Below are 18243 nucleotides of genomic sequence, written 5' to 3'. Positions count from 1 at the left end.
ACCTATTTTGCAAATGAGTTTTTGTGTCATATAGGCAGAGCAATGTGATGGAAGGAGGCATTTATGAACACTAGTGCAATACAAGGTAAAGCTGATCACAGAGATATTTTTAAAAAAGTTTCCACTAGATGGCGTTAAAACACTCTGATACCAACTATCAATCAGCATTTTCATTATAATTCCTTTCTGATAAGAGATTTGGATGCAGTTTCCTCACATTGTTCCAGCTAACTTTGCAATCCTCTGACTTTAATGAAACACACAACATGTCTTACTGGAGGTATATGCATGAGCTGCACAATCCTCAACATGCACACACACCTGCAACCAATATGACTCTCCCCGCCTCGCCTCTGGAACTCGAGTGCTCCTTCTCTGAGCTATTTTTCTATTTATAGCCGCAGAGCTCCGGCTGTGTCTAAAATGCCTGCTGTCTCATTCTGCTTCGCTCCCTCACTGTCTGACACATTTGGGAGCGTAGGTGCAGGGCGCAGAGGTCCTCCAGTTTAAATCGCTTTGCTTTTCAAGGCCTGGAGTCATATTTATACACATCCTTGGATGACAGGGATTTGCTTTCATAGAGGCCGGTGAGACAGGCGAGAGGCCTTTGACGGGAATTAGAGGAGTTCGCCTGTCATTTATCTGTTTCTATGCCAAACAGATGTTCAAATGACGGTCAGTCCATTAGAAAGTATACTGTATCTGCACCCGTGTCACCTGAGTATCATGACATCACCTGTAATCCTTCCACACTACTGACCTCTTGACCCTTGAAAGAAACTTACAGCAGATGTATGCTGTTAACTGACTGCAATGTTTGTCACTTTGATCAATTTGCATTACTTGTTGTTTTACAGCTGAACAAAAACCCAGAGAAAAAGCCAAAGTTTATGTTATGTTATGTTGTGTGTTTCATTACACAGCTGACTTACTAATTAGTGTTACTTTGGAAAGTGTGCCAAAGGCAAGTCCAGTTGAATTCAGTGTTGGACAGTTGTTTGGGCCCAAGTTTGCTCCTAGTAGATAATGCTGACTCCCGGCAGCCTGGCCAAGAGGATTGAGGAGAGGAGATAAGATGCTGGGAGGAAGATGGCTCTTGCTGAAGGGAACACTGTGTGTTTCACTGTGTATTTCAAACAAGAACTTGGTTAATTGTGTAAGTCTGATTGACGATTCTTTTTAGTCTTTTTAGTTCTGTCTGTTTTTCAACAAAATAAAGTTTGAAGCCATGCTGGTGCAACTTTAGGCTCCAGTACGAAGGAGCTGGAAGGAACAGCTTATCAATATTGCCAGAGCTCATGTTATACTTTCCGTGTCTGCATAGCCAAAAGGGTTCTTGTGATGCAAGTTCTGTCATCTGCCCACAAGCCAACTGCCAGGGGTGGAAGTAACAAATTACATTTACTGTCTTTAATGTAACAGGGTCATTTGTATGTGTATACCTATGGAGCATTTTTTTGAATCAATGATTTTACTTTTACTTCAGTACTTTTTAGTTTTGTACTTTGCTACATTTCAAGTTTCAGAAGAATCAGTCCGGATAAACTGTGTGAGGATGGGAAAAAAAGCAAGGAGATGAATCAGCTCTGCAGCAGAGAAAAAGCTGCAGGTGTGTGTAGGTCGCAGGAGGGCAGTGCTCCAGAGAGGTGACACTCTACAGTCATCTGGCACTCTGGAAGAGACACATGTTGTAAATGTTTATATTCACTGGCGAAGTGTCGGGGGATGGAATGGGTGCAAAACAGCAGTAGCACCCGGACTGGGCCTTGTATTTAGTGAACAGTACAAATGCACACCAATGCAAGCAAATTAAGGAATATATTCTTCTGGGTTACAGTTAACATTATTGTGTGGTGGCATAGTTTAATATTTAATGCACCATCTGGCCAGCATGCTCCGTCACTGAAATCAAGCACACCTAGTGCCTAGATATACCAGGTGCATACTAGAACTGTAAGTCTCAGACAGAAAGTTGCATATGAACACAATGCAATGACTACAGTCAACAGCCAACAAGCACGTATGTTCTGCGCCTGACTGACAGGAAATACCCCTCCATACCAGCAAGGAAATAAAGGAAACCAGAGACCATCATGACACTATTTAGCCATTTAGCACATTAACAACACAATCAGATGTTGAAAGAACCAAGCATATTAACCTTGCACCAGTGAACATTAGGCAGGTTTCCATTAACCCTCAAATTGCAAAAAATAGGCTGGCTCTTTTGGGCATGATGCAGCAAAAGCTACAAGAGTTAGTTAAGCGGATCATCTGGAAGTTTGAATCCATAATTCTTCTGTGAAATCGTGGACTAGCACCATGCTCCCACCTTCATCACCTTCAGTAGGAAATAATAATGGCTAGTGCGGTGGCTGCTATAGAAATAAACCTGCTAATGGTTTGAAGATCCAACGCCATGCCATTCAGAGTGATTTCATTCATCAGTGGACTCCACTGTTGTCCGAGAACAGCTGACTGGCACTAACAAGGGCCAACAGTGTGGGACACACCGCAGCAACTTGGGAGGCAGATGCTCACCAACAGCCCAAAACTGACCGACGGCTAATTGTCGGCTTGGTGTTTCAGGGCCTTAACACGATCAAATGCTCACTGTGGTTCTACTGTTTTGACAGTAATCCCTAATGTGGCTGCATTAAACTCAACATGTTGCAAAAACTTTGCAGAGTGCTGGACTGGGGCTAAGTGGACTTGTTATATTAACATGATGTTTTGAGAACAAGGCTCACACAGTGACCTTCAGACACCTCACTCCAGATGAGAGTGTTAACGGCCACTGCGTTGCCAAGCAAAACTGTGCAGTCTCCCTTTTACTGTAATATGGGTTTGTGGTTGCAGCAGCTGTGCAGTTTATGTTGTTCAAACAGCTCCATGTTGTCTGCCTCGCTGATGATTTTATTGATTCTATGAGAAGTGCCAGGTTATTGATTTCTGTGGCTCAGTTTTGCTTTTGCACCTGCCAACGGTATCCATGGACTTTCTATTTATTGCTGGTCATTTTGTTTTGGTTCTGTCTCTTTTCTAGTTAATTCTAGTGATGATAAACTGATCGATAATTATCCTCAATGTGCTGGGCAAATTTCATGCCATTCTGCAAAACAGATAATTAGATATCTTGGGTGAAAAATTGAAAAGATTGATCCTCTGAATAGCTTCGTTGTGTTTTGTATTGTCAACAAGTGGATCCTCGGCCAAAGAGGTCCTCAAAAACTTTAAGAATCCCCCCTCTGGCTACTAGTTTTTGAAATGGAAATTGAGCGAAAGAAAATAAGTGGAAACTACATGAACATTTTTCTAAAAAAAAGGGAGTTTTACGCTGCAGTTTAAAAGATGACATTGACTTAGCTGCCCTTGACTCCTCAGGCAGGTCAGTTCAAAGGAGCCTCCATGTCAGAGAACAAATTGCTGCATTGCTTTCAGTGTAGTCTTTGGAAAGGCAAAGCTGGACCTGTCCAACAGACTCAGGCTGTGATCCAAGCTTGGTTCTTGTTTCCTCAACAGTAAAATCAAGCTGCTCTGATCTTGTGTTTTAGTTTCAGTCGCTGCATTTAGGATAAGCTGGAGATTAGAAAGAAAGAGGTTTGGCAGTTCAAATGAGAAGGAGAAAATCACCAGGGTGTCTATTAAAGTGAGTCAATAAAGGTGAAGAGTGGACAGGAGTAAGCTTCTGTGAAGAAAAATGAAATCCGGCAGAAAAGGGATGGGTGGGTGAAATGGAGAGGAAGTTTTGGGGGGTCACTCAGTCAGTAGCAACCCTTCTTTCAGTAGGAGCCCCAGGGCCTCGGCATGAAGCCCTGACCTGGAATTCCAAATAAATAATTCCCTAAACCTCCCCACAGAAAGAGGCTCACACACATAAATGAAGGGGGTGCACCAAGCAAAATGCTCAATTTCCCCAAAAGCACGGCTTATTTAAACTACCTTTCCAAGTATTTGGGGGTATATTTGATCAACGGACACCTGATAATTCTGCGAGGTAAAATCACAAACACACATGCATGCACAAAAGTACACACTCACAGGTATTAATTCTCAAAGCTGAGCTCTCGGAGTCGCCCAAATCCTGCATGTGTGAGCAGGAACATTCAGTTAATCTTTACTAAATACAGCACGAAACTCTTATTCAGAAATACAGGCATGCAGCAGGCGGTACGACACCAAGGTCAAATGCCCTTCAGTATATATAAGTCATTAATATCCACAGAGCAGACAGTGATGGTACAGTATATCTGGGCTGTAAGCAAGATGTCCTACGCTGAACTCAGATACACCAAATTCACCAAGCAACATTCAGATAAATACCATGGCTCGATATAATCAAAAACAAAATTGGATTTTATTCCTTTGGGCTCATTTTTCAACAGGACAGGATATGAACATGCAGTGTCCTCTTGATGTGCCTTATGAAGATTGTTGCATGCATGCACACACTCGCTAAGAAAGGACCCTTATTCAATACCCTGGGAAAATGGCGGGACAGAATTGACTGATATTGTTGTGGAGATCAGCAGACAAGATAAGATAAGATAATCCTTTATTAGTCCCACAGTGGGGAAATTTGCAAAAATCTAAATGAACACTGATAGATGAAAGTCAGCTCCAGGACTGAGGGGATTTGAGGCTTGATACTGCTCATATATAGCAGAAATTTCTTAGAACTATGAAAAAAGTTCCTCTGTCCAAAAGTGCCACAAAAGACACAAGGACTCAAATAAGCCTTCCTGTATGGCATTTCATCACACTGGTACCTGAACCCCACCCTCACTGATGCAGACCCTTGCCTTTATTAAATGCAGATCTGCTTTCAGTCTCAAACTCATTACCTTTGGCAAAACTTGGTTGTTAAAAAAGTTCAAATGAAATAGTTTAGGGTTCAGAGTTTGAAGCTGGAACTAAGTTTACAGTCCCCAAAATGGTGATTTATTTTAATTTTTCCCAAATAAACTCAAATCTGGCAATCATAACTCACAGATGTTCCTTAAGATTGGTCAGACACTTCAAGTTGATGTGTCGTCTCTAACTTGTTGCCAATGTGGCTGAGGTTCAGATTTGGGTTTTTATGCATTAAAAAAAAAAGCTTTTTTTTGGTTGGATATTGTTCCAATTTGTTCATGAAACGCCTTCACATATTCATACAAATTGACCTCGGGAGTATCAGTAGCTGTGCTGTCTGAATTGCCGGTAACACTAGCCGTGCAATTGTTTTGTTGGAGTTTGCTTCCCCTCTGTGGTTGGGGATAAAGTTTGGTGCAGATTTAGGAAGGGGGGGGCACATATCAACCATCGGCATGCTGAGTGCTGTAAGTCTTTGTATGCTGGAAATCAGTGCGTGAGCATTGTGAACCATCGTTAACATTGCACGTGTACATTAGTTGGAAACACATATGTTTAGTTCACTGTTTATCAAAAAACATGAGCATGTTTAAATGCACTTTGTAATTATTACTAGTAGAAATGATGACCCAAACTATAATAATTAAAGCCTTGTTGTAATAAACCAAAATTAAGGCATGATCAAATCAGAACATGACTACATGGGGCTAGTTGGAGGATCACTTTACTGCTGGACTACTTTTCCTATTTCATGTTTTCTATGAAATGTATGGGAGGGAATTTGGAACCTCACCATTAAAAAAAACCTTTAAATAACTCTTGAGTCATTAAATATACACAACCATTTTTTCAGTTTCTATATTCCTGTTACTGTTCCAAGATTAGACAAAGAGGAGTTGTGTTTGAGAAAAATGTTTTCACCCAGTGTGAGTATCATATCGTCAGCGTTCATGCTGATTGAGACGAATACATAAATGGGAAGTTGCAAACTGATCACACCATGGCAGATGTGAGAGGATCTTATCCATGCTTTCCCTCTGGCCCTTGACAAACCACATTACAAAGAACATTAGTGGACACAGGGGTCGCAATAATGCGCACATACACAAATACACAAGGGGATGACCATTTTTGCCTTCAAGACTGAGAAGTGTACAATTAGATCATCCACCCACTGCCGTCGGATTCTCTCCCACACAAAAACACATTCAAATGCACTAAAAGTAACTGGACACTGCTGCTTTCTCACTGGAGGAGAGGTTTAATCTGCACCAGACAGAGATTCTGGCTGCGGAAATTAATGTTTACTTTTCAGACGTCTCTATTTCAAACTGCTCTCTTTTTCCCTCATTGTTGAGAAAACATCCCAAAGGAGAAGTGAGATTGCTAAACCAAAACACTGCCAAACAAACCCCGCAGTTTCATATGGTTCCTTTCAGCGGAATACCATGGTAGCTTGTCCAAAAATTGCCATGTGAAGTATTGTGTTTCCTTGCAAAAATGAGAAGACGCTCAACATTTTTTTTTACACACATTATACAGTACGAGGGGTGTCTTTCTCAGGTGAAGCACATTAGATGCAAATGTTAATGTCATAGCCTGTTGGTCTCTAAACTGCATGTCACTATGTGTGCTGTGTCATGTTAGTTTGTCTAATTACTTTATTGCACAAACAGAGGTTGCTTTGTTATGATCTTCAGAAAATGATGATTCAGAAAATGCTACAATTGCATGATTAAATCACAAAGTTGCTGATGGACATATTGAACAAATAACAAATGGAGTTGCTCACAGCTCAGAAAAATTAAGGCGAATTCTAAATGGCACCGATGGCGTTCGGGCATAGACTGTATAAAAGAAGTGGCTGTAGCCACCATGCTGTCATCCATTGGTTTGTGGACTGCTGTTTTGAAGCCTTGAGTTCTCCTTCTTCATTTCGGTATTTGCCAGCTTGTTTTTTTGGAGCCAGTAGTGACCACATTTGGATTAGAGGGTCAAGCTGTTGAGGAGTGATTGGTGGATCTGGCACATGAGAACCCGAGGGCACTATTGAGAAGTCGCTGTGCTAGAGACCTGTCAATCACAAGGTAGCCGCGCCCTAAAGCACATCCTGCTTCATGGTCTATTTTACTCAAAATGAGACCATGATTTAGTGAGTGAGACCATAAATATTAAATAATTGGAAAAATAGTTTTGTTTTATTTTAGCATGTGTATATAGTTATCACAGCAAAGTGGTAAGGCTGGTAAATTAAAGTGGGAAGCAATAAGCGCTCAACTTTTCAATTCTACCTCCACCCAGCGTCTCAAAGTGGTATTAATGTTGATGCCACTGTTGCAAAGACTAGCGATTTTCTCCGTTTTCCTCATAGCTTAGCAACTATCCATTGAGAAACAATCTGCACTAAACAACATAATCACACACAACACTGAAGAGAGAAGAAAAAACATGCTGACTGAAGACAAGTCATTTTCTAATAATTTTAGACAGTAATATTTTATCTGTTTTAAAATGAAAGAATCCGAGTTACTTTGCTATGACCTCCATGTGTTGTGGATCACCTACATTCAACTGTTTTGAGAAATAACTCAGCCAAAAAATATAGGTTCAGATTGTAGGGTAGGGATTTTACATGAGATGGTTGCAAGATTTTAGCTATGTGGCAGCTTTTCACCTAACGTTGCCAACATTCATGGCAGGTATTATAATAATGCCTCATAAATTGTGACTATCATTGCATATTCCCTCAAGTAACAGTTACACTTGGACATTAATGACAACTGCAAAATCACTCAGTTCTCTTCCTGCTTTTGTTGTGCAATGGTTGATGCACCTCCTTTTGTGACATAAATCAGTCCTTCATTTTTCCCGTGAGATCGTTCCCGGAGGTAGGCAGAATAGCTTACACCCATACCAAAAACGTATGTGCACTTCCACCACAATGCAGCTACACATCAGGGCTATGGCATCTACAGAGACACCATGCATGGAATCTGACACTGAACTTCAAGTCAAAACACACACAGTAGGTATCTCCTGCAGGGATTGTTTAACCACTGTCAAAGCCCCATATAAAGTAGAAACCCAGCTTAACAGTGTAGTTAGATAGAGGCTACCAATGTCTGCTCTGGTGTCTCATTTGTTTAAAACCGCTTAGAAATACATTTGAAACTTTGAGTCACTCGCACTGACCTTTAGCTTCCCATCCTGTTTACAATTGAGAAGGCCTACGTCAGGAAAGGAAAAGAGAGAATTTTACCACAGCAACTGCATGATGTTAAGATGCAAGTAGCTCAGCTGAGAGGGTGTAATATAACTTTGTGTCTGTATTACTCTGAGTGTTTTCCCTAGCTCCCATGAAAACAGAAATATGTCTGGTCTGTCAATATGTTGCACATGTTAACAACCGGGCCCATTAAACTTAATAAGGACTATAATCAAACTACAGCCATGCAGACCCACATGCATAAATCCAGAGCCTCCCCCAGGAGGGGAACTGAACTGTACATGCTGCAGAGGTCAGCACCAAGATGCAGCAGACTAATTCAATTCAGTCTGATTGAGACGCAAAATAAATAAATAAATAAATAAATGAAAGAAATCAAACCTAAAATAACTTGTGTGTGTCAGGGACATTTGTAACAACCACTGCGTGTATTTATAGCATGACTCTTATCTGCAAACATTATCTTACGTATGATATGTAGCCACTAGGGGCTTCAATAAAAACCATAACAGAAGATGGAGTAATTCGGTCATTGCAATCATATTCTCGCAGTTAGAATTCTTTCTGTGTTCATTGTTCGGGAAGTTTTTACTAGAAGTCGACGTCTCCTTTTCTCCTCTCAAAAACAAACAAACGCCGTCATTAAAACCCATAAAAATACCAAAAAGCAGTTCCACGTTAAAAATCTGTTACTTTGATGCTGACAGTCCAGTTTCTGCTAATGCACGCTCACCTTTACTTCCAGATAACTTAAGATCGAGATGCTCATGAGTTTTTACCAAAAGCAGAGTTATCCACAGAGGTCTTTCCCTCTCCAAAACAAACATACCTGGCTGATTTAAACCAGTAAAAACACTGAAAAAGCCGTTTTGCTTGAAAAATCAGTGTTTCTCTAGTGTTGTTTGGATTGACAGGGGCTGCAGATGTACTGCCACTGACATTTGCTCGGCTTGTCTCTTTGATAACTTAAGATCCAGATGTTTCCAGTTTAAACATTTAGTGAAAAACAACCAAGATCTAAAAAGTGTCATGTAAATAATTGACAGGCAAAGGTGACCGTGTCCTTGATTAAAATTACAGATTTTTCTGGTTTTGAACATTGTTTGAAGCATTTGGTGTAATGTAAGTGCACAATTCAACATATGAAACATTAGTCTAGTTGTTTTTATGTGTTTTGATGTGGAAAAGTTACATACAGTATCATATCTTTAAATCCCATACAGACAAGAATAGATGGCCTTTGACTCCTGGCAGATCAAACTGTAAAATTAAGACAACAGTGAAGAGATCTAAATCAGAAATTACTGCTGTAAGCCAAGAAAATCAACCTGTGCTCCATCACTGTTTGGGTTTTGACAGAGGCTTTTGCAACAATGTGATCCTATATTTGACTCCTTGATCTGCGTTATCGTCCACTCACTCTGCTGTTTTCCTCAAGTGACACTGTGTGGTTAGACTTTGCAAATCCTTGGGAGAACTGTCCAAGGTAATGTATGAATTAGTTTTAAGTGTGCATTGTGGTGCGAGCATTCCAAAGATGTCGAACCATCAAGGTCTCGTTCCTCCGACGCAGCCTCCTCACTTTGAGGGAACGTAGGGAGGAAATCAGGGAGGAAAGGCAGGATGGATAGCTGTTAGGTTCACAAGTTCAAGACTCTGTTTCGTAGAACAGAGGGAATGTATTAAAACAGGGAATCTTGCACAATCTCCCAAATTTCAAATATATTCTATCATCTGCTGATAAATGGGTTTCTGTATCCCTGTTTTGTTTTTTTTTTGTTTGTTTGTTTTCGATTTTCGTTAGAGTCGCTGAACCAGTTCATTAGTTAAATTTGTCTCATTCGTGAGTTTTTGTGATTGATGATAAAGCGACTAACCATAAAAGACAGAGCATGTTCTTCTAGAGCATTGTGAGACACTGGGATAATGAAAGCCTTCACATGTAGAAAAGCTGAAAGGATAAGTCCAATAATCAATCAGCTGAAATTAATCCTATAAATTAATTTATTAAAATGTAGGCATTTAAAATAAATAAATAAGTTACGAAAGTGCTTTGCAGCACTGTCTGTCTCAAAATATGACAGAGATGGGGGTTTTTCTGCAACAATAAACATGAAATTGCCATCCATGACAAAAACGGCACAATGACCTTTAGTCTTACATCTGGATGTTAAAACTGCCAAAGGGCTCCTGCCCAAGAATCTTCCTGTGCAATCCAAAGGTCATAAAACCTGAAAATCCAACTCTAACAGGTAGCCGGTGAAGAGTATGTCCTCCCAGCTCTGACTAGATGCTTTTCTGCAGCATATCTTTCCAATGCTCAGACCATGTGTTATTATTGTTATAAACACCTCAGTGTGAACCACTGCTGGTAAAAAACACAACTGCTCTTGGTAGAGAGCCATGACCTGTGTCAGCACCCCAGCTTGTATGGTTCACAGCAAAAGCAAAGTCTAACATGTGACGTTCATACTGAAATGTTTTACAAAACGTGGAGGCTGAAACAGAGAGCATGATTTCTGATAAATGAAACACAACACCATCAACTTAAAAATGTTTTCACGGAATGAGTAAGTTGTAACATAAATGTTATTTTAAAAAGATTTTTCACATAGCCTGTGTGGGATTCCATTAAAAATATATTTTTATATTTATTTTTATATTTGTATTTTCATACTGGAAATTTTACCCATTCCAGCCCAGATTCACTCCCAGGACATCGAAATATGCCACTTGGGTGTTGTCCTCGGGGTCACGATAGTAATGCTAGTGCCCTTAAGCATCTGCGGGAGATTCACCAAGCTTTCCACAAACTCCAATGTAATTATCATTATTAGACAAGTCCGCTTAGGATGGGAGGAAGGACTTTGACCCAGAAGACCAGTGTTTGAGACCAACAAACAAAAACATCAGCTGCGGCACACTCAAAGTTGAGTGTTTTGAGCAACATCTACGATCTTTTCCCAGTCAAAATCATGTAGTTTTGTTAGAAAAACCTAAATGCTGACTCTCCTCTGGCTGCCACCAGTGTCAACACAGTAACACGAGGGCTTCTGCTCAAGCAGCAAAATGTCAAGAGTAGGGATGAGATCGCAATAAACGGTTTCTAATCGATCTGGGATTCTAGTGATAGTCGTGTTGTTATTAACATTGGAGAATGTTTGAAATGTTACCTTTTAAAGGAAAGATTTCCACACGTTCCTCACCAGTTGTCTTTTACTGGAAGCGCAGGTAAATTAAGTCCAGCAGCTTTGAATAGGTGGGTGTAAAGTGACCTCATGGATGCGCTTGAGGAGGAGGCAGCATATAAAATGAGGTATTTAGGTTCATCCTCTGGGCATCATGGATGTACCAAATCTTGCTCCAACCCATCCAGTGGATGCTGAGATAATTTGGTCTGGACCAAAGTGGTGGACTGACCGACCCATCGGCAGTGCTACTTGTATATAGAGCTGTGGCGCTGGCATGGATATAAAAAAATAAAATCATAAATTTTAAAAAACCTAAGAAAGCAAACAATAGACCAAAAACTGTTTCTTTTGCCTTCTTCTTCTCTGAGCTCTGAGTGCACTGATGTATTTCAGCAGTTATGCATAAACATAAATAAACATAGGAGGGGCGGGCATTCAGAGAATTTAAAGAATGGCATCAACATGTCAGCTACTGCAGTTCTAAATGTTAGTATTCTAAATGAAGACACAAATCAAATACTGACAATTCAATAAACACTTGTATCATTTCACATGCTTTGCAAGTTGGATCCCAAAGTTCCTCACTGCACTGAAAGCAGCCACACAAGCTATCTTCCTTAAAATTCAAATTGAGTTGGAAAAATCCAAATTCCCAGTCGTCATGACCACGGTTTACTTACAAAGTATGTAGAAAAGTGGGATTTTCTTTGTGTGAACACACAGAAATAACACCTACTTTATCATCATGGGTATCATTTAACCAATCAAAACAGATTATACTGAGACTCAACTGTTTTTGCAAACTAATAGCCCCTCTTAAGTCTTTACAACGAACATGACTTCACTTGAACAGACACCTTGAGAGGCCAGAGCAAGCAGATCTTTTCCTTCACTTCTCCTCTATGTGTGTAAGCAGCTATAATATTTTGATTGCGCTTGTGAATGCATGCAGATTACATCTCCAGGAGTCATAGCTCTGATGCGGGTGGGCCTCTGCTAAATTTAACTGTTATCAATCATTTAGTAGCAGTAGTTGTGTTTTTTTAACAGTGGAGATCTCATTTTGGAATGATTTTCCTCACTTAGCCCCTCTCCTAAAGCATTAGGGTAAGTGGCTCTAAAAATAGACTGTACAATGTCAACATTCTGGCGCCCCATAAACAACCAGGATTAAATTAGCCGACCACTGTTTCCTCTCCGAGCCCTTGTGCGTGTGCATCTGTGTATGGGTATTGCCAGCAATGCAGAAACTCTGCTCAGTGTAGGTTTCACGTGCTGAAGTTATAAATTCCATAGCGTTCCTGTAAAATCCGAGACTGTTTTTATATGTGCTATTTTGCAAGGATGTGTTGATATGACGCCCAATTCTAGAGTCAATCACTCCACAAGAAGAACCACTTCCAGTCACTGACCCTCCTGCTGTAATAACACACAGGGTACTTTCTGAGGGGTTTTTTTTTGCATCACTGTTCTTTGAACATCAACAACCTGACTATGGAAAAATAGCTATTGAGCAATGATGGCTAATATAACTGTCAAGGCGTTCCTTTTTATGTAAACCATTACATCTCAGCTTTCTCTCTTCCTCTGCCTTCAGCTCTTTCTCTCCGTGCCACGCTGTCCACCTCTCCCTCCTTAAAAAGGCATAGCACGAGACTTATCTGCACAGGTTGCCGTGCACACACACAGAGACACACACACATACACACTCAGTGGTATACATGCAAATCATTTAAAGTGAGATCTCAATCATAGCTTTTGGACACAGATTGTGATATATGACCATGCACCTACATTTAAAATGTGTCTTATCTACTGTCTAGTGGTACTGTTCAGGCAGTGCCTTTAATATTCTATCACTGCTATATTCTTTGTTGAAACATGATATAAAGGGCTCTATCCATGCTGACAGGCATTTATTTTATTACACTATGAAAATGAACTTGCAGAAACTTCATTCAACATTTCATTACCTTAATTTTTCTGACTTATTGTATCATAATGTGGTGATGGCGCTGGAAGATAGATCCATTTTGAAAACCAGACAATAAGCACATACTTATGCATGCAGGAACAATTTAACAAAAGATATGCAAAGATAAACTGGGCATGTGCCCAAAGGCCTTGAGGATTTTTTAAAGTCGGTAGAAATATGTGTTCAAGGATTTGTTTATATGGCAGTATGCCTATATGTAAATAAAAATTGTAGGGGTGTTTTGAAAAGTAGCCAATTAAATTTATTGCCGAATGGAAAGGAAGAAAAACTAATGTTCATCTTTACCTGCAATTTTAACATGAAAAACAAAGTGTAAACCCACAGTATGTTACATTTGCATTTTATTATGTAGCGGATATGTTGAAACTTTATGTTTCAGTGATACTGTGGTCAACGCGTGGTTAGGTTTAGGCACACCACAAACACTTGTTTCTGGTTAGGGAAAGATCATGTTTGACTTAAATAACTCTTCATGGCAGTATCCTGTTATAAAATGTAGCAATGTCAGTGTAAAAAACATCAGCTTTTCATGGCACTAGCCTATCAGGAAATATGTCTTGGCTAAAAACAACCGCTTTTGATGGCACAATCCTGACTGGAAATGTATCAATGTCTCTTCAAAAAACAAACACTTTTTGTGGCGCTATACCTGCTGGAAGCAGAGTGATGGGTCACTAAAACAAGTTGGTGGCCAAAAAGCTGTTTGAAACACAGTGATGACTGGCTTAAAAACAGCAAAGTTTGTTGTTTGTTGGTCTCAAATAGTGATCTATGGATCTGCGTCATTTAACATGTGAACTGTACAATGTCAGCATTTAATTCTGGTGACCGAGCCGTGTAAACTTGAAGAGTTCCTCTCTTCTCCACCTGATTTGGACCAATGTCCCTCTGATAACCTTTCAGATTTTTCATTAATTGGCACCAGGAAAATTCATGTAAAGTTCAGTTTTTTAAGGGTATCTATATACATGACCATTAACTGTGTGTCATGCTGGTTCATTTTGTATTTCCAAATAAAGTGCACTGCAACTACATCCGTGTAAAACCTGAAACATTCCCAACATAAAGTCTTGTTTACACTTCATCTCAGAAATTGTGTGAAATCTCCCAGCAGAGCAGCAGCACTTCTTGGCTTAGTATTTTTGCAAACACTCTGAGGTGCATTAACTTCATGGTCCAGATTGTACTAATGACTCCTAACTGATGGCCTCATGTTATCCTCCGTGGGCCATAGCAGGGGGGGAACAGCATGGAAAACAGAGCAGTGGTGGGAAACTCTTCTGAGTGAGAGCTCCTCGACATCTCCAAGAGGAAGAGAGGGAGGAGAAGAGAGTGTCGGTGTGTGTGTGTGTGTGTGTGTGTGTGTGTGTGTGTGTGTGTGTGTGTGTGTGTGTGTGTGTGTGTGTGCGTGTGTGTTAGGGAGAGAAAGAAAGGCAGACTGCGAGAACCAGAGAGAGTGAAGCCGGAGCTGCTCTTTGTGATAGGAAATGATGGGAGAGCTGTTTGAGGGCTGCATGGTTTTGACCCTGTGACCCCTTGCAGTCGTGAGAACTGAGTCCCGGGCCATGTGTCCTCAAGTCGCTCACATCGGCACACACAGGCGTTGCTGCACGTACACACACACACGCGCGCGTACGCTCTTAGTGGAAAGACAAGCAAAATACAACTGCGAGAGAGCAGAGTCGACAAAAGAAGCAGGGAAATTATCATACCTTCTCACCAGTGCATGTGGACTTGTGCCAACTATAAAGCCCCCCCCCCCCGCTAAAAGTAAGTCGCCCAAGTATGTTTTGGTAAGGATTATTTCATGTGCTGCCCGGCCTTTATTCACACTCAATTTAAAGCCTTTATGAAGACAAAAGTCCAAGCAGCTCCATGATGACAACAGCTGGAGAAAAAGTCTTTGTTGGATTTGTTTAATCCTCACATCTCCATAAGAGCTTCTTTAACTTTCCCAGAAGTACTTGGTGTGACCCTCACAGAGACCGAAAACAAAACCAGGTAGAAGCAAAGCACTGCTCCTCCTTCCCCCCTTTTAATTACCCATGTGCCCTTGGGCAAGACAACTGCCCCAATTGAAGTGGTTTGATACTGGCTTCCAGGTGCAGATGTCAGTGCGAGGTCAACGTGCTATAAAAACCTGTAAATCTTCCAGTTAGGCTCCAACATCTCCACACACACGCCTCAAGTCACGATGTCTGATTTGATCAGACAAATTCCACATGAACACTTTCAGGGTCCAGGAACAAAACATGCAATTATTAGAGATTTTGAGCAGTTGTGTCTTCGGGCATATACAGTACAGCTCCAGTGGGTTTGCCTCAGTTCTAGCAGAAATAAACAGTGTGTAAAGTCTGCTGATTGCTTTTGTTAATTGTTCCAGGAGCTGTCATATAGACTTGCTGGTTGTTTAAATCTAATAAGAGGTGAGGATGGAGCTAAATTCTGTTAAGCCACACGTTCTATAGTGCATCCATAAAAATGAGAGGAACTTATTGAAGAAACAGGGATGAAAGCATGAATGATTTAGGAACAGGATATTTTATGCATATATATTTTTCTGTGCCAGTTGCACAAATGCAAGTTCTCATACAGTTGGTGTAGATTTCAGGGGGGACGCAGAGGACATGCCCCCCCCTCCCCTTAAGTATTTATAACATGTGCATCATTTGTCATCAAAGTTTTTAAAAACTTTACCTCTGATTTCCACACAACGTAAGCCCGAGTGCTGGACGGCTGCACTTTCTTCTGCAGCCACCTCCGTGGGGAGAAGAGCGTGCCGGTGCTCCCGGACGGCGCTGCACCGGCTCCCCTCACCAGAAACGGTAAATCCCCGGCGGTATTCCTTTTGGCACGCTTCTCTATGTCATAGTCAAAGTGAAAGTTGGAGGATGGAGAAACATCCAGCGGTATGGAGGGAGAGGAGAGAGACGGGCTTATGGGCTCCTTTAGCGTCGGGATCTTGGTGCGTAAAGTCGGTTTCACAGCCAAGCGCTCCGGAGACGCACCTGCGTCCGCAGCTCCCGAAAACGGCGCGCCGCTGCTGACTCCCTCCGTCCCGCTGCCACAGTGTCTTATGATAGCGGGGTCCAGACTCCGGGTTTGGCGTAGCCTCCGTTTGGTTATGGCTTTGGAGGCAGGAGAGGAGCAGGAGAAGACGCTATTGAGGAGTCCTTGAGCGGCAGACATGTCTCCAAATGTTGGATCTCACATTAGTGCGTTTACTCTAAAGCTCCCATACGCCTATAAAACACGAGTTTAGCGATTACTCTCAAAAATGAAGTTCCGAGTAGAAGCTGGTGACGAGCTGGAATGTGCTGCATCTGGCTGCGCAAAGTGGAGAAAGTCCTCTGTGTTGCTGCGCGCTTTGGTCATTCCCAAACTAGAGTGGTGTGAGAAGACGGTGTGAGAGTGTGTATGTGTGTGTGTGCAACAGTGTGGGAGGGGGGATTCACAGAACTTGAGATCATTTCTTGCACACTGTAGTTTTGGCTAATAAACCCGTTAATTGTGAAAATACGATGTTATTGGATGATCCTTAGTGGGTGATCAATAAGGCCATCCACAAAATTCTATTCAGAAAAACAGCATTTTATCCTCCTTTATGCTTTCTATCACGACTAACTTTTTGAAGCTGCCTTCACGTTCAAAATGAGGGGTTGGGTGAATTTCTATAATTAATGAGTTCATTTTCATAAAGGTAATTAGGCATGTAGACAGACACAGTCATCAGACGGGCAGAGGGTCACACACACAGACATGCAGACATGATTTAGCCAGGGATGAAAATAGGCGTAATAATCCTCATCTCCCATTAATCCACCTCGCTGTCTGGGGATAATAGGCCTATCAGTGAAGCCTGCTGTGAGCTATTATTAGCCCAACAATAAGTGAGCTGTAGGATTAATAGCCAATGCCTCTCTTTATACACCTGTGCAGGAGGCTATGTTTGAGACATTTGTTTACACAGATGCTTGTGGAGGAGCTCCAGTGTGCAGAGATGGCCATGCGAGTGTGTGAGACACTGAGAGCACGAGCATGTGTGGCCCAGTGTGTGAAAGTATGGGAAAAATGAAAAGAGACAGCAGGGGTCCGGAGAGGAGGGTGCCGGACGGCTGATAAAGGAGCTTATGAAGCTACGCTGCATGACACACTTGCACACATACACACGGCGCAGCATGACATGACACTGATAACAGCTGAGATAGATATGACCCTTCTAAAAACAGTCTGCGGGGGGAAAGGATCTTGGGTCTCGCGGACTGAGCGAAAACACAGAAGCAAAACATGGTGTTTCACATTAGTTCATTATGTTTATGGAAAGAAGCCAGCACTTGAGGCATGTTTGCCCTGAATCGTGCCCCTCCATTTGGGGAAAAAGCCAAAAACAATATGGAACAATAGTGCATAATTGAGACGTGGCCTGATTATGAGACCGTGGGCCCCCGGACACAGAAATGCAAAAGACCCCACCACCTATAAAGGAGCAAGATATGCCGACTTTGTGCTGGCTTTGCCCCTTCTTGTTGGTTTGCTTCTCTCTGTAGTTCTCAGCATCTTTTGGGGGTTTTGTGTCTGTGTTTGTGTCATTTTGTGTCTTCTTGGAGTTGTTTTTTGTCTCGTTGTCGTTCCATTGGTACTTGGTTATTGTCACTTTTTTACCTTTTGGGGTAATTTTGCGCCTCTTTCAGGTATGTTTTTGCCTTTTTGGTCATTTTATATATTTAAAGTCATTTTGAGTCTCTTTGAGGTCTGTTTGTGTTTTTGCGTGTCTTTGTTGTCATTTCGTACCTCAAAAAGGTTTATAATATTGGTGTCTTTGGGTGGCTTTGTGTCTTTTTTTGTTGGTTTGTGCCTCTTTGAAATATATTTTTGTCTTTTTTGCCATTTTGTTCCTCTTTGTGGTTGTTTTTTCTCTTTGCAGTTCGGGTTAGGGTTAGGGTTAGGGTTAGGGGTTAGGCTTTGTAATTCCATTC

The 18243-nt window shown here is 41.4% G+C and overlaps 1 protein-coding gene across 1 annotated transcript in view; it reads right to left on the bottom strand.

Moving 5' to 3' along the window:
• Positions 1–16672, bottom strand: part of LOC121962792 (rho GTPase-activating protein 6-like) — an 84499-nt gene extending 67827 nt beyond the window's left edge. Inside the window, exon 1 of the mRNA XM_042513094.2 lies at positions 15965–16672. Coding sequence (XP_042369028.2) covers positions 15965–16456 — 492 coding nt within the window. The 5' untranslated portion in view covers positions 16457–16672. The remainder of the gene's footprint in view (positions 1–15964) is intronic.
• Between the last annotated feature and the right edge of the window lie 1571 nt (positions 16673–18243).

The sequence above is a fragment of the Plectropomus leopardus genome, chromosome 24, assembly GCF_026936395.1.
Source record: "Plectropomus leopardus strain MGB_pleo_1.0 chromosome 24, ASM2693639v1, whole genome shotgun sequence".
Classification (NCBI taxonomy): domain Eukaryota; kingdom Metazoa; phylum Chordata; class Actinopteri; order Perciformes; family Serranidae; genus Plectropomus; species Plectropomus leopardus.
Note: the sequence above shows the minus strand (reverse complement) of the source record. Positions and strands in the feature narration are given on the sequence as shown.